The following is a 21,641-nucleotide window of genomic DNA, read 5'->3' as shown; positions in this document are numbered from 1 at the left end:
GTATATACCCATTATGTGATTATTTTTATTATTAAATTATTAAATACTATGTTCATATGATATGCATCACTCACTATTCATGTTCTATTATTCCTTTTTGTTGTTAATTCTTCTTATGGTGTCATCACAAGTTGCATCGCTAGTGATGACTCTGATCACTTGTTTGGTGCTACAAGGAGACTTAAACCTTGGGCCATGGTTAACAACTATAAATATAACGATCATTATTTTACTGACCAATTAAAGTTTGATCTTCTAAATTCAATCCATTGAGCTCAACTTATAGGTATTACAGACTTGATCGTCCAAGGAATAATCATGTCGGATGCATCATCTTTTGTAGGAATAGAGTTTGTAGCAATAGAGGAAACAAGATACGAGATTTAAATATTTTTAGCCCTGAATTAAGATACATAATGTAAGATACAGGCATGTTTCATTATTTTTCCCCATTGGACCATGGGATATTAGGAAATATGTATTTTTTTGCTCTCGAGTAAAATTCTTCATAAGCTTTTTTCCTTTTCTCTCTTTATAATGTGACAATACTTCAAAAAAAAAAAGACTAGGTCGAATTAATTTCACTATATCGGATTGTTTGGTATTAAAGGAAGAACCTTAAAAAAAATCTCTAGATCGAATCAATGAAATGTCCCCTTTGATAAAATCTCTAGATCGAATCAATGATAATTTCACAATGATCAAAGATAATTATATCCCAACAAGGAGTATAGCTCAAATGATCATACCAATTGAGCTTTCCTCTACCTCACTCGGAATGATATATATATATATATATATATATATATCCAAAGTGTCTGAAGCGATCAACACATCCCTTAACATAAAAGGATATTTATAATTATTTTTTTCCAAAAAAATTAATTGCATATCCTTTATATTCATTTTATAAATACAGTATATATTAGATAAACTTCTCACGAGAGGAAACTGTTCCGCCGCCCGCCGCCCGCCGCCCGCCGCCCGCCCGCCGCCCGGTGCCGGTACGCGAATCCGGGTTGGATAACCGGTCTCTGGATACCGGGTACGGATCGGTAATGATATGGATCCGGATCCGACATGATCCGATAGCATACCTATTAGTACGAAGCTCGGGAGACGTAGGCGGTCACCTCCACCCGCTTCGCTCGAAGCCCTAAAAACCACTGCCTTTGCGCGATCCGAAGCAAAGGCTTCGAGGGGAAAGAAGAAGACGCAGACAGATACGAGGGGTTATCGAAGATGCCGGACTACGGAGAGAGGTATGAGGGCAACGGTGAGGAGTACAATGAGTACGGCGCGGCCGCGCCTCCGGCGAAGGGCAGCGGTTTCGATTACTTCGGCGATTCCAGATCTCAGGTACTATTCGTTTACATGGTATTTTGGCGTCCGATTCTCCACTTCAGACGGTGGATTTCGCCTTTCCGTTTCTAAAATGTGTGTAAAAAGATGCCGTTTCTGTTGCGACTGATCTTGGGAATTGTTTCTTGCTGCAATTTCTGATAGTTGAATCCCGTTCGGGGAACGTGCTTCAGCATCGCTGGTTTATTAGTAGATATACCAACCCGATCGATGATTGGTTAGATTGTAGGGTTCAGGTGCAATTTTTAGTTATTTTGTCCTTTTAATTACTACCTTGCACATGTACGTGGACTGGCGTTTGATCGAGTGTTTATTTAGTGTTTCATGTTTACTTTCTTGGACACTCATATGTTCATTCAGTATGAAAGACTAGGAGGTCTCCAAGAAGACGCCCTGCTATTGGATGTCAACTTTTATCCGCCAGATCCATTCTTATTGATTTTGTGTCTTTCGAAACGTAATTATGCCCTTATTTACTTGATTCATACAGACCACAAAATCGAAAGTGTACATGAAATATAATCTCTTAGTTTGTTTATTGTAATAAAATGATGATTTTGATAGGTTGTAGGATTTCAGGTGTAAAATATGATTTCTTTGGATTTTTAAACTGCCATCTTTAACATGTTCGGTTGGTTTTTATTCTTATTTGTATTAGGTTTCATCTCCCAATTAGGTGTTGCTTTTTTGGTTTGGTTTTTTAGGTGTTAGGGTTTCAGGTGTAAAGTTCAGTTCTTTTGACTTTCTAAATCGTTATCTTCATCATGTACATTTTGTCTTGAGTTCTATTTATTTTATGTTTCATCTCCCATCTATCTGCTGCTTATTTTGTTGGGTTGCAGATGGTTTTCTTTTCTTATTTTGTTGTGTTGAAGATGGTTTTCTTGTATGTGTTTTTCAGTTGGTTCAGTATTTTTTTTTTTTTTTTCAAAATTGCTAGATTTTTTGCCATATTAGTCCTTCCAGCAGTTTGTGTTCCTTATCTGATGCAATGTATGCTGCTTGGTGCTCTTGATGAAGCTTCACTAACATAGTTCATTTCTGCAGTATGATTCCCATGGACGTGAGAGAGGGTCCTCAAAGAGCAGAGACAAGGAAAGAGAAAGAGGCAGGGAGAAGGAGAGGGAGCGTGACAAGGATAGGGAACGGGACAGAGACAGGGTCAAAGATCGAGATCGCGAGAGGGATCGTGATGGCCATCATAGAGACCACAAGGACAGAAGTGAAAGGAGGGAGCGTGATCGAGATAGATCTGATGATCATGATCGTCACCATGGTCGAGAGTACGATAGGTACATTGAGATATGCTCTTAGTTTTTTCCCCTACTAAAGCAAAACCCTATAAGTTATAACCAAATATTCTAGTTGGATAAATATGGTACTACCACATCTATGTTTTCTCCTTGTTTCCCTTGTAATTGGAAATTGGAAACAGTAAGTACCATACTTGTCCATGTATGTGTATGTACGCTTTTAATTAATGGGTATGAACTGCTGCTTCATGGATATAGGCAGATTATCCAAAGTATAAACTGTCTTCATGCTAATAGTTGTTCTGCAAAAAACAGTGTTTCTAAAATTGCTAAGTGTCAAAAGGAACCAAGGTCTCAAAATGCCTGAGGTGCTAGGCGCTTGTCTGAGCGAAACAAGGCACTCCAGGATATTAAAATATAAAAAATATATATGGAGGAAGGTGGGGGAAGGAGAAGAGGAGTAACCAGCGGTTATGGAGGAAGGTGGGGAAGGAGAGCTCAGCGAAGGAGATTATGGATGAAGGCGGCAGACGTAAGGTTTCAAAGCTGGGTCGAGTGGCCAAATTAACATGTTGGATAGAGCAATTTCCATGCTTTTAAGTAACCAAATTAGTAAACAAAGAATTGACTCTTTTGTCCTAAATTCCATTAGATTATTCTTGGTTAATTTTTCTACACCATATTTTAAATAAAGGATATGTTTCTTTAGCAAGCCTGTTAGCTCTTCACCTCTATCTTAGATAGTTAGTCACTTGTGAGGAATCTAATACCTTTTAGTTAGCTTTCTATGTTGTAGTTCCATCTATTTTCCAGCTGATGAATTTTCGGAACCTCATTGAGTCAATTATTAGAATGCATTCCTTATTCTCCCAGGTTTTGTAGGTCATGATTTTCTTTATTTTGTGGTTTGTTCTTAACTCGATGATTATCCTCATGGAGAGGTTTTTAGATATGCTGTTCTGCATCTAGAAAATATTATTGGCCAGACAAGTTTACTCAATCTATCAAGTTTTGTCAACTAATTAGGAGTATGATGACAATAAGTCTATTACTGGTAAACGGTGTATCTTATTTTGACTAGTATTGTCAAATCTACAATGTGAAGCACCATGAAATAGGCATAAAGTTCCTTAGCTTGAGCTATTGGCAGGGTTCCGAACAATATAGTACCTGATTCCCAAGAGAATGCCCATGAGTGTTAGATTAACAAGCATCATTACCATGCTTGCTAGAATGGGCCTCCATTCTTTATCAATCAGTGGGTTTGATCATTCTGGAGTTTGATTTGACATATCTTAGTTATATTACTTTAAAAATAGCCCTTTATTCATGTGGATGACCTGCTCCCAATTATAGGGATATACTAGCTGAAGACAGTATTGTGAACTATAGAAAGTTCTTTGCTCATTTACATTCTTGCATAAGGGTGCATAGATAACTTTATGTGATGTCTTTTGGTCAGTGCATCAGTTAGTGCTTTGATGACTTTTTGGTGATTAATTGTTTCTTCCATTACCTAAAACAAAGAATTGGACGGTATATGTTAAGAATCCATATTTGGCCTTGGTGGTAGTATTATTTGGATAAAGCAAAGAACTTAAAAGAAATTTTGGAAAATTAAATAAAGATCAAAGTGACTAAAAGTTTTAGCAATGGCAGTATATGTTAAGAATGAATCATATATTTTGTATTTCTTTGTAGCTATGCAAGTAGCTGAAATATGTTTAAGCATATTCATAGATAATGAATACTAGAAAAACCAAATTATTTGTCCAATATCAATCTGCGATCAACATTTTTTAACATCATTTCCTATTACTTAATCATGTGGTGCACCAATTCCTTCTATTTGTGGGGTAAAATTAAATTAGGTGGAATTAGTTGAGAAAGCTATATGAACTATTTGAATCTTACGGTTAACTAGACTTGTTCTTTGACATACTACTATCATAACAGTGTTTTGTGCAGCAGATGTAATGTTTGCATCTGTTTGATTTCTAAATACTGAAGTGTATGCAAAAATTGGAGCATGAATTTACTAATTGTGTAATACATATTCAAACAAGAACTGAGGTAACTTAATAATATGTTTCATCATATCTAAAAGGATATGTCAAGCGTATTGATCTCCTTAGTTATTGGTCTGAGGCTCTCATGCCACACTGATGATGTGTCTTGGCAATATGATTAGCTTGTAACAATCAATAATAAGTTCTGTGCCATTTCTTGCCAATCAGTGTATGCTGCTTTGCATGGTGACTAGGTGGACAAAACGATGATTCTCGATTGGAAGGAATTACACAAGATTATTTTGATGTCAGAATAATATTTTACAAATTTTGGTTCACATGTAAATGACTAATATTACAGGTTTCAGGACTGTAAGAAATCCTAAATCATTACATCATGGTTATTTTTGTTGGGACTTTGTAGTGTCAAGGATTTCTATTGTTGTAATATTTATCTTATGATGATAGTCAAATTCGAAACAGTGTGGTATTTTGTTGACATTTATTATTGAGTTGGAAACTTATACATTATTTTAGATGGGTGTTTATGCATTTCTTGTATACATGGATATTTTTCTCCTGTTGTTATTGGAGCTTGATTCACTTAATAGAAATTTACCTATATTTTGTTTTTTTCATGTAACATTATATTGATTGCTTTGATTTTGTAGTATTCTATAATATTACATATATTTTTGTACATTTTGTTTAGTACCTTTTGTTGTTTCATTTTGGGAAGAAGATTCAGTGCAAACCGAATATATGTTTAGTGCCTTAGTCCAATGTAGTCAATATATATACTATTGTTACCAAGATCATTATGTCTCCCTTGTAACGTTGATTAGACTTTGTTGTTCCATGTTCTTGGTATTTGTTAGTATTGAATATTGATAATGCATATTCCAGATCTTTTAACTGGAGATGTTATTTGATAGGTATTGTTTAGTATCATAGTTACAAAATCAGTATATTCCTTTTGATTCGATGACCCATTCGTTAATTGAAGCATCACTGAGTTCAAAACTTCTATAAGTTATCTACTATTAATATTTTGGCCAAATTAAACACAAAGTTAATGACTAACAAGACAAAAAAATGTATGTGAAGTCCTAAATGATCCGGATAGATGATTTAACATGTACATGGATGCAAAAGAGCGAACCAATTAAGGCTATCCTGCATGAACCATGAACCATGAACCAATAAAGAAGGTTTAAGAAACTGCAGGCTTTTATTTGAAGTTGCTTTCAAAGGCACTTCTATGGCTTTTGAATCAAATATAGTTCTTCCATTATTAAACAAGATGTTTAAGAGTGACTTTGTTTGAGAAGCTATTTATAGATATTTGTTTTTTTAATTGGTTGTATGCATATCAACAAAAATACCAGACCACTTTTAGTAGGATGTATAATACTAAATATGAAAATTGTAAGGGCTTATAATTGAAAACTTGTTTGGATCTTTTAGGCAAGCAGAAGCAGTTTCTTACATTCTTTATTAATCTACAGAAGGGGATAATAAAAACAATTTGATGATTTTTCTAATGTGACTACTCATGAAACTTGCAAGATTTGCTTGGTAGGTGTTTGGAATTCATCTCTAAGAGTATAATCTGTTACTATTTGCAACTTTTAGTGAAAAATCTGATATTACTTATGAGTAAAATATTTTTGATCCAAATTCAATAGCATATTTTAAGTGTCAAGGAAGTGCTTTAACTTGTATATTCAAATGTATTATCCAAGAGGACATTGTTCGTCGTTGAATTATCTTGAAAAATAATTCTTTGATCCTCACTTTTGAGGAAGGAAATAAATCATGATGTAGGATTTCTCATTTTCTATCGTAATGATCCTTTCAGGCACAGGGATCATGATAGAGATAGAGATAGAGACAAAGATAGAGATGGGCATCGTAGTCATCGCTCACGGTCTCATCGGTCACGATCTCGGTCTCGATCAAAGGGTAGATCCAGTCGAAGATCAAGGTCTCGTTCTCGTTCAAGATCAAAGAGGTAAATTATGCATTACATATGCAACAACTTTTTTTTTTGGCTTACCTTGTATTTTAACTCTTGCCAAGGTTTAATTTGACTTGTTAAGTCATTTATTTTCTTTATACACCTGTTGATTTTAGGCTTTACTTATTTGTGTTATCATCATCTGTAGCTACTCTTTATGCTATTTGTTTGGCTATAGTGGTGTTACCCTCAGTTCCAGATTGATGTATTTTTGGATTTTCAAATTTATATTTCTCTTTTGGATGATGTTAAGCCTTGGGTTTTAGGATGTATATTAACGTCCAGTTTGGATAGCATGCCCAAAACTCATGGAGTTTGTAGTAGCAGTTATAGCAATATAGGTCACTTTTTATTCTTGATTTTGGTTTAAGTTGCAATTGAAATTTGTTAATTCCGCAGGGGAAACTGAAATGATAATATTACATATGGTGAAAATAATCAGTGGCACATCTTTGCTTTTTTCAATTGAAGTAATTTTTTTGATGCAATAACTGAAGTCATGCAAGTATTTTGCTGCTTTAGTAAAGGATTATTATGGACCCTGTGTTGCTCAAATTACAACATAGGCTAAACTTATTTAAACTTATTTGGTTTTTGATTGTACTGTTGGAGGCCTGTTTGTTAAGAAATGATCAAACAGTATTGAACAGGTTTCTCATCTGAGTGGTAGACAAATTATTGGGACTTCAAATATATACAGCAACGGATAAGCCATGGACAGATGGGATTAACTGGTGTACACCTGTTGTTATCATTTATATGGGTAATATAGTGTTAAATTGATAAATTAAGCCATGGAGGGAGAGAGGAGGAGAGACAATACAAGAAGTGGGAGGGGAGGAAAATGGAACAGTGAGGGCAGCAGAGAGAGAAAGATGAAGGGAGGGAGGGGTGAGAAGTGGGAAAAGGAAGAGCAGCAGCAATGATGCTTGTTGGTTGCATAAACAGGAAAGAAATAATAATGGAAGGGAGAGAAGAGGGTAGAGAGGTTGGCGGCAAACAGTTAAATGAGTTCTGTAGTTCTGCTCATGGTCTATCATAGGGCCTTTTGGTTTCGATTGTGCTATATGATTTGCTGGGTATTGATGCTTTAAAGATTTGTTTGCTTGTGACGAAATTTTTACCATTCGGAAAGTAGCCTATGATATAATTCAGTGGATCCGTAACCCACTATGAGATATGTGGTGACATTTCCAGATGTTAGCTTGGTAATGTTATTTTGATATTTGATTCCATGTTGTCTAATTTCTTTGAGTTAGTCTTTTTTGTTTTGTGTTTTCCTTGTTGCTTCTGCTTGTAATCCTTCAAGTAACAGAGTTAATAATTTATTTCCCAATAACAGCAAACGAATCAGTGGTTTTGACATGGCCCCACCCGCTTCTGCTCTTCTTCCTGGTGCAACTGCCACAGGTACAAATATTATTTAGTGAATGATTTATGGTCTTGGTTTTGAAAGTGTAGCATAATCCATGGGTTATGAGAGAATTATATCAAATACTTTGGTGCTCTTTGGTAAGCTATCTTTTCTCTGCATTTTACATGAGTAGTATATATGTAATCGCAATAGAGGTCTAAAATATCTGCATTTACTTTTTTTGTAATTTTCTTTTACTTGATAACTTCATTTTCAGACTGAGAACAATCTTGGTTGTTTCTTGTCTTTGTTGTTTGTTTGTTTTGTTTTGTTTATGTATGTTGTCTAAGAAGGCAATGTTGGGCCACTAGTCCCACTCTGCTGCCAAAGGGTGCGAGCGGACTCTCTAGCTTTTATGTGCAAGAAGGAACCAACGCACCAGTTTGATGGATCTTGTTCGTCTTCAATCGGCAGTTATTTACTTTTTGCCAGATTTACATATATTATCTTTAATCCATGAAAGTGATTAGTTTATTTGTTTTCTTTGTGATGAATTCTATTTCAGAATCCAGATCAAATCTCGTACGTGCGAGGGCATAAAAGAATGATGCTGCATATATTCTCTGATGCTTATTATAATTGTTTTAGTATTACATGTCAGCTACTCAGTTTCTCTATACAGGTCAACTTCCTGGAGCCACTCCAGCCATTCCTGGAATGTTTCCGAACATGTTTTCTTTGGCAGCTGGACAGGTTCTTGACTCTGTTCTTGGCTAATATGCAACTTTATGGATTTGGTACATGCTTTTGTGTTTGTAATTTGTTGATAACATATGTTTGTCTTGCTAGATTCCAACTATCCCTATCATGCCAGTGCAAGCCATGACTCAACAGGTATGGTCATCCATAGATTTGTATTACACATTTTTTTTGTCTGGCATGTTGTAATTTTAATTTTTTACTTTAGGCTACTCGGCATGCTCGGCGTGTATATGTTGGTGGCCTTCCTCCAACTGCTAATGAACAGGTTATGCCTTTCTATATGTCTCTTATTTTTTTAATATAAATTTTCTTGGTTGCTTGTCTGATTGCCTAATGCTTAACCATATAGAACGGGTAGTCTTACATTCATGTAAATTCTTCTTTCAACATAAGAGATACAGGAAATCATATAAAAAGCCTCTGTAGGTTTTAAATTGGTTTAATGCAAGAACTTTGTATTACGAGTTAGAAACTAGCATATAGTAGTTTACTTCTGTGGATGGCCTCATTCTGTACATTTCAGGTTGATCTTCTTGGGTAATTTGCATGTCCTTTTGGTTAAATGCAGTTTTCTATGAATTGAAGAAGTTCTTGGGACTGTAGAGCTTGTATGAACAGGAAAAGGAGTCCATCATATGAGTGGTCAAATGGAAGCACCAAGTCATACCTAGCCAATAAATAAGTATATTTATATTTGTTTCTTTCAGGAATTAAACCAGTCTCCTAAAAGACTTCTATTGTCTTGGCCTTTGTTCATCACCTTCTCCAAAGTTTGAAGTGTGGTATATTAGCATAATTCCTTTATAATTTGAGCAATATTAAGTATCTCTCTTATTTTTGTACATCAATATAAATATACTTCTGTAGTTATCAGACTTTCTTTTATTTTTTTTGTTTGGAAAATTTGATTAATCAACTAGTTCACCAAACTATATATTGTTCTCGTATATTTCTTTCAATTCTCAGAAATTCTGTCATCCTCAGTTATACTAACTTTCTGGACCCGTATCCAATTTACAATTTTAACCCTAATGCTAAGTCGTTAAGTTGTTGATAGAATGTTCATTGAATTATTTATTGAAAATAATTCTTCCAGCCTTCATTGTGTTCATAAAGATGCAGCATTTGATCTATTTCGTTATTTCCTCTAATAAAGTTCCTAATTCTACTTTCTTTTTTCCATCTTGAGCAAGCTTATAAATTTCCTTCTTTAGATGTTTAGTCATAGCCAATAAAAAGTCTTAAAAAGTCTCATGTATTATTCTTGCAGTGTTTTTAGCATCCTTTTTAGTTACTATGTTTCCTCTAAAAATTTTGATAATTTTACAAAATTTCTCATTTCTTAAATATATTTTCTTTGTACTTTTTTATATTCATTGTCCCACCATCGGCTCTTCCTTGATACAACACATGACCTTTAAATTATCCAAGAACCTCATTTGCTACTATCTTATTTTACTAGTTATCAAAAGCTACACAGTATTATGAACCATCAAGTTCCACATAACATAATTTCACATGACAAATGACAGTGGAGGAAAAAGCATAAAACATTCTCTCTTGATGACAGCTTGTCAACAATGCCTACTGCAAGGAATTTGTGTCTTGTGGCTTGCTTCTTCTGATCTTAATTATCCAATTGATTATCCCAAAGTATCATTTTGTCTAAATTGCTATGAAAGCACAATAAAGTATTTGGAGGTCCAGTACGTCATGTAATGCAGTTTATGACATCTATGTTTATATTCAATATTCAAATTGATTGAGATAGTTTTGAACATATTTATTGAGAACAACATTTTTTGTTTGATGGTTTTTATTTACTGTTTCATACCATTTTATTTGTGTCATATTCTGTATGCATGATGTAATTTCAATAAAATATCTTTTCCATCTGTTATGAATCTGGTTGTTGAAACTGGTTATTATATATATTTTTTGCTGAATTGGTGTTTCTTCATGTTCACAAATAATTAGATCGAGTTTTGAATTGATGTGAGAGAAATTATGGTTTATGCTAATGGATTTCCTTCCATTCGATAAATTCTTTGCAGTCAGTTGCAACATTTTTTAGCCAGGTTATGTTTGCTATTGGGGGTAACACCGCTGGGCCAGGTTAGTCTATGTGTATCAGTTTTATACTTTACAGAACTTTGTTTATTAAAAAATGCCTAATTGCCTTTCTTATTTGCTTCTAGGTGATGCTGTTGTGAATGTGTATATAAACCATGAGAAAAAATTTGCGTTTGTAGAAATGAGGACTGTTGAAGAAGCAAGCAATGCAATGGCTTTAGATGGCATCATTTTTGAGGTTTGAATTATTCAAATAAGATGCACTGTCGCTTTGTTCATAGGTGACTCAAGACGCTAACGTGGGTGTTGCTATGTTTTTGCAGGGTGCACCAGTGAAGGTCAGAAGGCCAAGCGACTATAACCCTTCTCTTGCAGCTGCACTTGGTCCCAGCCAACCCAACCCAAATCTTAATCTCGCTGCAGTGGGTCTTACACCAGGTTCTGCTGGTGGTCTTGAGGGTCCTGATCGAATTTTTGTGGGAGGTCTTCCATACTATTTTACAGAAGCACAAGTGAGGGAGTTGCTTGAATCTTTTGGGCCTCTTCGAGGTTTTGATCTTGTCAAGGACAGGGAAACTGGCAATTCAAAAGGATATGCATTCTGTGTGTATCAAGATCTCTCTGTCACAGATATTGCATGTGCAGCTCTTAATGGTATCAAGATGGGTGATAAAACCCTTACTGTAAGGCGTGCTAACCAAGGTGCTGTACAGCCACGGCCAGAGCATGAAAGCGTACTGCTGCAGGCACAACAACAAGTGGCACTCCAGGTATAGTGCAAAGTACTGTTAGTTACATGGACTAATGGTTATATTATCAATTACAACCCGAGTCATTTGCTAACAAGCAATTAGATTGATCTTTGAAGATGGTGATTGATACTTGTATAGTTACTTGTACATTTTTCTTTTGCTTTACTTGTTTCTTGTACCTTTGAAATGTCATCCGATAGAGAACTTTCATCTGAGATAGCAGAGATGTTAGCTGTTTATTTTGGTTGAATGTTTTCCACGACATGTTCGACTTATACTTGTTCATTCTATTTAGTAACCAAATACATGTTCATGCATGGATATTCTGACAGTATCTTCATTATGTTTGTTCTGTATTGTCAAATTTGCACAAAATTTATATTAGTAGTGTTTATGGTGCTTTAATAGTTTTCAGTTGTCTATTTAATAGATTGTTACAGAATTTTTAATATAAGTTGCTGATTAAATGACATCATTTCCCAAGTTCTTCCGTTGAAGTCACTTGCGAGCAATATCATCAACTTGATGATTTTAATTACTTGTCTTTATTGTCTTGTTTTCTTTTCAAAGAATCGTTATTGTTTATAGTGTTTCTTATAACGATGCATATATAGTATGTATGTATGTACACACACATATCAGATGATTCTTTGTGGAAGGCAGTGTGTAAACTCTTTTTCTAATGATTTTTTCTGGTGTAGAAACTTGTGTACCAGGCAGGATCCCTTCCTACGAAGGTAGTATGCTTGACCCAGGTAGTTAGTCCAGATGAACTGAATGACGACGAGGAATATGAAGACATAATGGAAGACATGAGGGCGGAAGGTGGAAAATATGGTGAGGGAATAAGCAAACACTTCATGTTCGGTGGCATTTAACCTCATTTTTTATTTGTTGCTGGCACTTTTTTTTGCCTATATATGTTAGTCTTTGTATCTTAACCTAATATAGAAGAGTCAGGTTTAACTTGCATAATATTTTATTCTTTTCTTGAGATCAAGATCTCTCTCTTGCTTTTGAGCTTATTTTATTTGCTCTAAATTTGAGTACCTATTATTTCGTTGCAGGTAAGTTGGTCAATGTTGTAATCCCACGTCCTGTACCAAACGGAGAGCCAGCTCCTGGTGTTGGAAAGGTCAGTTAATTAATGGAATCCTTGTGGCATGAAGCTCATATGACAAAAGGTCTTCTATGTTTTAGGAGACACTTCGATTTAGGAGTTAAAATCGAATGTCTTCCTGAATGTCCTTATCCGTCTCTTAAATTGAATGAGTTTGTGTTACCTGCATTCCGTTTGTATCTGTACTTGTTATAATTGTGTGGAATTTGATAGTCCAAAATATGAATGCATTCTTCTTTCCAATGTTGGATCTGTATCACAATCATTCATATTTGCTCTAAATATGAATGCATTCTCCTTTGATAACCAATGTGTTTCCTCAGGTCTTCCTGGAGTATGCGGATATCGATGGATCTACCAAAGCTAGACAGGGCTTAAATGGAAGAAAATTTGGGGGAAATCAAGTTGCTGCTGTGTTTTACCCGGAGAACAAGTTTGCCCTAGGAGAATATGATGGGTAGCTATTTTAATATATTCGCTAGGCAGTTTGTAGACTAATCTGTGCCACGGTCTGATGCGGGAGTGTACTTTATGCACATTGATTATTAGATTCATGTGCTAACCAGCCTAGGTTTCACGGTAGGTTTCATTCAGCATGTAAAATTCTGTTTGGTAGGTACCTCACTTAACAGTCATTCCAGTGAGCCTATAAATCAGCAGATATATATTGCTATTTGAATATCTGACATTTGCCAACAGTTTTGTGTTTCTAAAAGTTTTAGGAAGTTGATAATTATTCTTTTTATTATGCCAGCTGAATTTGATCATCTTTGTCTACTACATTTACACTGGTTTCCTGGCCCCCTCCGATGGAGGTCATGTTCAATTACTGACTTGGATAAAGGTTCGATTGTTTTTGTCGTGTTGCATGAATATCCTGCATGCCCGATATTGGTTTGTTCATTTTGGCTTTATACCGATATCTATTTAATACACCTAGCATTGGTTGGTCACGCGAAGACGAGGGATCAGTCATCTGGGTTTTACTGTCTTCTTGGATTCCCTCGAAAGATGGGTGACTCGACGACTCAGAGTTGCAAAGGTAATAAAAACGGATAATAAAAAGAAGAATTTTTTTTTTCATCCTTAAAAAAAAAAAGAAAATTATAATATGAATAATTAATCTTTGTTCATTGAAAAGAGAGAAATTAAAAATAGATACGTCGAAAAGTTCGAACTATCATAAATCGATTTTTCACTCTTTATTTATATATATATTTTTTATTTATGATTTAATTTTATTTTTATTTATTTATTATTTTAATTTATCAATCGAGTTTTTAAAATATATTGATGTTCATAAATTTTAAAATCGATTAAAAAATTATTACACTAGTTTATCTCTCCTTTGGACACTTATCAACTATTCATTGTTCGAGGAAATAATATCTAGATGGATGGAAAAAAACAAAAGGTTTATCATTCACTTATTTGTTCACGTGAATAAATACTCTAAAAGCAAACGATTATATATTATTTCTCTCAATTAACTTTTACATCGTATACAAAAACTCATATTTAATATAATAAAAAAAATTAATATTTTTTTATTACTCATATTCGTACTTACCTATCTCATATGACTCGATGTTTTTTTCACCTCAAAGATATTTTAGATAACCTTACTCGTATAAATCCGAACTATCTAAAGCTAATCAAGATATCGAAACCATACGAAAAAGATCATTCAAAGTTTTTACTTTTACAAAAAATTATCATCATCATAGTTTTCATAAAATGATAATTAGTTAAATTTTTATTATTTAGAAATGATGCAATAAAAGTCATGTGAATCTTTTCAATTTTAATAAATGTTATCATAAAGTATAAACTTATAACTTTTAAAATGATAAAATAAAAAAAATACAAATATCACTTTGGATAAAACATTTTTAAATGTTATTATTTGAACTGTTCACTTTCGTTTTGAAGGATTTTCACATAAAATAAGTTCTAGAAGACTATTCTAACGACTCAATATTTTTGTTCATTCAAAATTTTATATTTTGAAACAGCATAATAAGAGTCCTACTGATTTTTTTTGTTTACAATCCTCTGATATATGCCTTCAAAGTATTAACTAACGTAGCCAGTAAATTATCACAACTATTACCTAACTAACTTTGGTCGATAACCATTTATCACAAGATTTTAAGGTCGAATCCCCTTTTTACCATTTATTTTTTTAAAAAATAATAATTTAATATCATAATTCATTATTAAATTAAAATTTTAAATTTATAAAAAAAATTTACTGTTAATGTTTTTAAAGATAAAGAAAAAAGCACTCAAGACTTTTAACCTCTAATTTAACTACAGACCAGATTCTCGAAAATTAACTAAATTACATTGAATCACAGAACCTGCACAAATCAGCAGCATCCCTATCCCTAGCCTTTTGGGTTCTGTCTATCGCACCTATCCCGGTCACCAAAATGTTGCTCTTTACTCACCCGCCCCACTTTCGATCACAAATGAAAATAACAGGATAACGGATACGAAGATCAAAAAGCTCATCTTAACGATCTCAAACCCCAAAGAAAAGAGGAGAAAAAATTGCAGATTTTAAATTAAATATATCGAACAAAACGCCCCCCGCCCCGAAAAAACGAAGACGAAGAATAAGAGCAGTTTCTAGAGAACGCTGGAGGACACAACACTACAAATCATGTACGGCGAGCTACTAATGAAACGCCTTCACGAAAGATAGAGAATGCGTTATCAGCGAAACTGCCGGTGGTTGGTATTGGCCTCCCATGAATCAGATAAGCACCAAAATCAAGCTTATCTGGGATTAATGAAGGCCGCCTCTCTTCTGTGCGTGTGTGGATCTAATCTCTAATCGAGAGAGAGAGAGAGAGAGAGAGAGAGAGAGAGAGAGAGAGAGAGAGAGAGAGAGAGAGAGAGAAGAGAAGCATCAAGATCAAGCTTATCTGGGATTAATGAAGGCCGCCTCTCTTCTGTGCGTGTGGATCTAATCTCTAATCGAGAGAGAGAATCGAAGAAGAAAATGGAAAGGTCGCAACCCTAATCGACCAGCTGCCGTGAGAGGGAGAGAAAGAGAGAGAGAGAGAGAGAAGAAATCGGGCTAAACAGGAAAACTAGCAACCCTAACCCACTGGTTGCTGGCACGCCCCATATATATATAGCGAAGAGATATGTCAATCATGGGCCATCTGCGTGTGATGGACGGCTCTGATGGCGAAGCAAGAAGTAATCCATGTTTTTTTTTTAGCCCTAAAATTTTCGGGGTCCTGTGGTTTGTGCCAATCCCATGGGCAGACCTCATGGGACCCACTTATACATGTTGGTCTCGACATCAATTGAAATATTTACTTGTACAAAATCCATGAATTAAGATCACTTGTTTCTAATGGAACCCCACTGACTTGCAGGTAATTATTCATTTGAACTGTGCGACGGAAATCATATCTCTCTGTTCACCATCTTCTTGAACAAGATGAATTTAAGCCCTTTTCTTTTCTTTTTTTTTTTATAAGACTATTTTCTGACCAAAACATTAAAAAAAAAAAAAAGGCTCAACCCTCTCTTCAAGAATCGAAGCTATCTGCCACTCATGGCTTCAGATATGCTGAGGGAATCGAGTCGATACATAAAGCCAACTTGAAAGAGAAACCCATTTTCCTGAACAATTTTACCATCACAGCACCTTAACAAACCCTTACCATTGCAGCATTAAACTCCACATGATCTGAAACGAGCTGGGAAGAGAGAAGACCCCCTCTCCCCCACATCCAGACGACAATGTTATCAATCAAAGATCAAGAACTGAAAAACAAATAAATAAAATCCGCATAAGAATAATAATGGATCAGATAATAGTAATCCGGGTTAGCTCTCTCTCATCGTGCAAGCTCGATATCAGGCTTAGCAACACCGTTGTCTTTCTCCAAAAGCATATCGTCCTCCCCATCCAACTTGCTATCTACCCTGATGTCTGGAGATATTTTCGCCTTCTTCTCGTGTTCCATGGCCCAACTGTAAACCACCATGCCGACCACCGCAAGCAACATCCCCAGTATGTTCTTCAGGGTCAAAGCTGAATCAAACAGTAGCCATCCCAAAACTAGTACACACACTGTTTTCATGTGACCCAAGACTTGGAATGATGTGGCAGAGAACCGGCCGATGCAGAGGTATTGGCTCGTATTGCAGAAGACCGCGAGGATACAGGAGAGAAGTATGAATGACTGCAGAATGGTAAAGCCAAACACTTTTATCAGGAAAAGTAGAAAATTACTTAGATGGAGCTAAATGGAAAAAAAAAAACAGATGCACGTTCCATTTAAATACAATCTATAACTGCCTTCCAAATTTGTAAATTCTCATAGCCTCATCAAAGTTTGTATTAGCTGTATGTAACATCACAAAGCTATTTACTTTCATCGATTTCAAAAAATCCTATAATAGAGTTCCTAGAGATCTATTATGATTTGTTTTAGAAAAAAATAGTATCTAAGAATTATCTTTTTTTCTTTTGAAATATGACATTTCATTAACCTCTCATTGGAGGGTTATCCAAAAAAACTGAGTACAAAAAAGAGGAAGCATCAGCTCCCCGATAAAAGATAGATAGCAAGAATTATCTTGACCTGATAAAAGATATATATGATAGTCACTAATTTTAGGACTGTAAGAGGTGCATCTAACCATTTTCCTAGAATTAGATAGTCACTTCAAGGATCCGCTTTAACTTCTTACATTTTTTACATCGATAATAAAAGAACCTACTAGCCATATCCTCATGGTATGTTGTTGTTTGCTGACAATACTATATTGATTGATTAGAGGTCAACTAAAATTAACTCTACATTTTGAATTCTGAAAACAAATTTTAGAAGCTAAAGATTTTAGATTACACGATGCTACGATTGAATATATGAAACATAATTTTAGCAAACCTAAGAAAAAAACTGAGGTTATTTCAGACACATGTTCAGATGTTATTAATCTGAACCAACTCTATGAATTGGATATGGCTCAAACTGACCTATTACAATCACCACCTGAAATGTAAAGTTCATAGCAAGAAACAAATTTAACCAACTTTGCTATAAAATGTATTTAAAGGTTTTATAACTTACAGTTGCTCCCATAGAGTAATGGTAAGTTAAGAGTGAATGACCATTTAGATAGTAGTCTGTGAACGGGCCAAATAGAAGAAGAGAGATGGCCTGGATTGGTGCAGTTTTGCTTAGAAGTTCAAACGAACCAATGTCGTACTTTTTCTGAAGAGACCCGATCGTCTGAAATAATAAAAGCAACATTAATTCATCTACCAACAGCACAATGGGGGTTTCTAATAATTGTTAAACCACAAATTAAAGCATTAATCAATCATTTAAGAACAACAAATGAAATATAGCCGACAACAAATTCTCAGGCAAAGAAGAAAGTTAAAGAATATTAGGCAGCTCAGCCTTCTTACTAATTGAGTCTACATAACTACCGTAACAGCTGCACATCTGTCCGCATGATATATGTTGCCGTAGTGTGCGGTCTAGTTGGAACATTATAATGTATGCATTGTGGAATGCTTACTACCTTCTGTATATGCTGCCACCAAGACCTAAATTTTAAACAACCCCAAACCCTCTTCTACTGCATTAAAACTTATCCAAATATCGCTTAGTCTACCTAGTATTAAACCCATTAACCCCTGCAAATTGTACCCTCAAACAAGACCAACTAGCACCTTGTAGGTCAGTTAGACATACCCAACTGCAGATATTTAGCTCGTTTAAGTGGTTGCTTCAGAACTAATTCCCCTACTAGGAGGAGCTCATACATGAGCAGCAATATAGATCATAAATATTTCACCCGTATTAGAGGTTTGTACTATTAGTTGAGTCCCTAGTTCCCTAATTCATTGACTCAAAATAATATTTATAGCTTCTCCTAGGCTATAATCCATCAAGTTAGACTAGCAAAAGTTTAATATGAAGGAAATGATTGGTATGGTCTATACACTAGTATACGAGCATGCTATTAGACAGATACAGCATAGTTGGCATACTGAAGTATTTTGGAATCTGATAGATAATACCCACCACTATTTTCTATCCAAGAGACTGCCGATGAGAGCAAGATCAGAAACAAGCTAAACTAATGAGGTTCATGTTGTTTTATGATCGGAGCAATGAATGCCATCTTTTATATACAGTTCATGTAAAAATGTGTAGCTTATAAAAGACATAATGAGGAAGGAATAATAATTAAAAAAAACAAGCAACAGAAGGGATAGCATAGTCATTTTTTGAAGTAAAACCTAGCCCTCAATTAGTTCCAGCTAAAAGTATGCTTATGCGCAGAAAATGAGAACATTTGCATATAAATTGACATACTGTGAAAGAATCTAACATATTTGTAATTTCAAAGTGTGTATGCAAAGTTTTATACATGTCAAAAGAAGAAAATATATACAGGTGACCCATAATATAACATCTTGGTGACCACAAATTAGAGAAATCAGAATGAAAAAAGGATTTTTCATTTTGTTTGCAACAGGTAAACAACTAGACAACTATTAAAAACGAAAATAGTAGTACAACTACTTGACCAGAGAACAGAGGCATAATGCTGTAGGTCTGCTGCAACAACAGGAAATAGAGAGGAAGGAAAGTAAAAGCTATAACCAGTGAGAAATAAAGTAGAAGAAATGAAAATATCAGGAAAAAACAGAAGAAAGAGAATTAGGAGGTTTAGAAGTCATGATGTCTCTTTATTTATCCCACGAAAATTACCAGGAATGCCCAAGCAATAGCACAGTTTCTTCTTAAACAAAAAAGTGATTTACTAATGCTATGGTCCAAATAGGACTCTTTAAGAGTGCACACCCAAATAATCAGCATGCAAACATATTAGTGACGAGGAAAACAATCGACTTATCCCTGGAATATAAGACTTAAAACATGATGTGACCTAAACAACATAAGGGTTATTGTGTGGAGCCTTTCAACCGATAAAGAGACCATACAGGATTCTATTAACTGAGTAAGACATGCTACAAGATTCTGTTACATCTAAAATCAGAATCCATAGATAATAAAAAGCATCTTCTGCAGTAATCATCAAGTTGGATAAAACAGAAGTTGGTGTATATACATAAATGGCACTGGAAATTGGTTCGCTTGGGGAAATAAACCATGTGAAGTAACTTCATGACAAGCAGGTTTTCAAGAATAAATTAGTTAGGAATTTGGCTATCCAATCTTAGATGATTTTAGAAATATAAAATGAAAAGAAAAATCATATGACTTATTCCAAAAGAAAAGTTAAGACGCTCACTATTTGCTGCAAGGATGTGCAGAATACCGCTACGCATGCACAAAGTAAGCCCTTATTTTTTATCTCGACATCGGTAACAGTGCAGATACCGACACCCACAGCCACAGCTGTAACAGCCATTATCACCCTAGACGAGTAATGTTTACTATGCAAGAAATATTCCATCAAGCAAACAACTGGTATTATGCTCAACTTGGATATCTGCATTTTTCACAAAAAAGTTTGATCTGAGACACTTACATATCAGGAACCATAAATAATTGCTTTTTTTTTTCCAACCATAAAACAATGGACCTGATAAAATCCAACTGAGTTCAACATGAGGCTAAGATTCATCCCGGTGATTGACATATTAGCAACAATGGAGAACCATAAGAGCTCCCAAAGAGGAACATGCTTGGAGACTGATAAGCCAGTTGCATTTGAAATCCAACCAACAAGGGCCGTCATGGTAAAGTGGAACCCAGTTAGTGTCGTCGCTGCAGAATTTTAGTTTTCATAAGTATACTCAATTAAGAAATAACATCAGGAACTTAATACCAAATGGTGCAAAATGATGGGGCTTTTCAAAATGGTGAGTTGAACTCTTAGGTTCCACCTTCAGAGGAACAAAGACTTGATTTACCATGTCGCTTTACTATATCAAGCACTCATACCACGGTAGTATTACAGAACCACAATAATCTAAAATTTTCTAAACACTAAAAGCTACTAGTAGACGCTTCACTTCTTCGGCTTATCAAAAGAACAAATCAAATTTCACAATAATTTTAACATCATTCACTTTCCGACTGTTAATAATTAAATCTGAAGAATGGCGTACGTCTGAAGTAAATTCAACTCACCAAATCCGGCTAATAGCTCACTAGGATATTCGACGACCCAAAATTCCAAATTTTAAACAGAAAACGACCATAATAGGTTCGATGTTTTTCATTTCTGAGTCAAATATCAAATCTTTATACTTCAATTTCAATTCCAACACGACGCAAGCTCATGTTTATATCTCCAGTACTCAAATTTGTCCGCTCTTTTCCCCAAAAACCCATCAACAGAACAACTTCCTTTCTTCTTTCGACACAAAGATCGAAATCGCAGCACTTAAAGAGTTCCAATTCCCGGCGGGGAGAACGGACGAGGAGAGGTAGGTGAGCAGAGCCGGAGAAAGGGAGTACCGAAGGAGAATCCGTAGCCACTGTTAGACATGAGCTGCTTGTTGGTCATGATAAGGCCGACGGCGCTGACCACGTTCATCGCCCACGCCCCCGCATCCGACACCATCGGCTTCTTCTTCTCGGCGTCCATCGCTAACCCCCGATTCCCCTCCCAGAGAGGAGGACGACAAGAACGCTTTCGCGAGAGAGGGGAAGAGAAAGCGAAGGCAAAGCGACACGGTGAACACTTAGAGCTTCTCAAGAATTTTCCGTTGTTATTAGAGAGGAAAGGGTAAGAAACAAGACGTAATATTACTGAGGACCCTCCCCTCCACTCGTATGCTAAATCATAGATCCAAGGAAACACGAATCGTCGTTGGAACGTCGCAGCCAACGCACGTCTAGTAAGAACAAGGGAGATTTCATAGGGGAGTGGAAGTGGGAGATTTGCTGTCTTATTCCTGACAGGGTTCA

At 35.4% G+C, this 21,641-nt stretch overlaps 2 protein-coding genes and 1 non-coding gene across 8 annotated transcripts; 1 reads left to right on the top strand and 2 right to left on the bottom strand.

The window, feature by feature from the left end:
- The first annotated feature begins 1,119 nt into the window (after positions 1–1,119).
- Positions 1,120–13,401, top strand: LOC135650938 (splicing factor U2af large subunit B-like). 6 transcript variants are annotated; one of them, XM_065170663.1, is made up of 14 exons: positions 1,120–1,359; positions 2,410–2,654; positions 6,486–6,638; positions 7,987–8,054; positions 8,352–8,471; positions 8,681–8,751; positions 8,848–8,892; positions 8,966–9,025; positions 10,815–10,875; positions 10,959–11,071; positions 11,157–11,603; positions 12,287–12,422; positions 12,653–12,720; positions 13,029–13,401. In XM_065170663.1, the coding sequence occupies exons 1-14, from the start codon at positions 1,243–1,245 to the stop codon at positions 13,164–13,166; spliced, it is 1,842 nt and encodes a 613-aa protein (XP_065026735.1). In that variant the 5' UTR covers positions 1,120–1,242; the 3' UTR covers positions 13,167–13,401. The 6 variants fall into 6 exon arrangements, with proteins under 6 accessions (XP_065026735.1, XP_065026729.1, XP_065026740.1 ...); XM_065170657.1 differs by having other exon boundaries at positions 8,349–8,471; XM_065170668.1 differs by lacking the exon at positions 8,352–8,471.
- A 1,970-nt stretch (positions 13,402–15,371) lies between these two features.
- Positions 15,372–15,500, bottom strand: LOC135672731 (small nucleolar RNA snoR83). The gene has a single exon (XR_010513087.1). It is a non-coding gene; the product is annotated as a small nucleolar RNA snoR83 (small nucleolar RNA).
- An 866-nt stretch (positions 15,501–16,366) lies between these two features.
- Positions 16,367–21,462, bottom strand: LOC135650933 (UDP-rhamnose/UDP-galactose transporter 2-like). The gene is made up of 5 exons (XM_065170645.1): positions 21,189–21,462; positions 20,308–20,492; positions 20,014–20,214; positions 17,811–17,972; positions 16,367–16,916 (listed from the first exon to the last, which is right to left on the bottom strand). Exons 1-5 carry the CDS (start codon positions 21,316–21,318, stop codon positions 16,569–16,571), a joined length of 1,026 nt encoding a protein of 341 aa, XP_065026717.1. The 5' UTR covers positions 21,319–21,462; the 3' UTR covers positions 16,367–16,568.
- Between the last annotated feature and the right edge of the window lie 179 nt (positions 21,463–21,641).

The sequence above is a fragment of the Musa acuminata genome, chromosome BXJ1-4 (genome assembly GCF_036884655.1).
Source record: "Musa acuminata AAA Group cultivar baxijiao chromosome BXJ1-4, Cavendish_Baxijiao_AAA, whole genome shotgun sequence".
NCBI classification, from domain to species: domain Eukaryota; kingdom Viridiplantae; phylum Streptophyta; class Magnoliopsida; order Zingiberales; family Musaceae; genus Musa; species Musa acuminata.
This window is presented reverse-complemented; position numbering and strand designations above follow the sequence as displayed.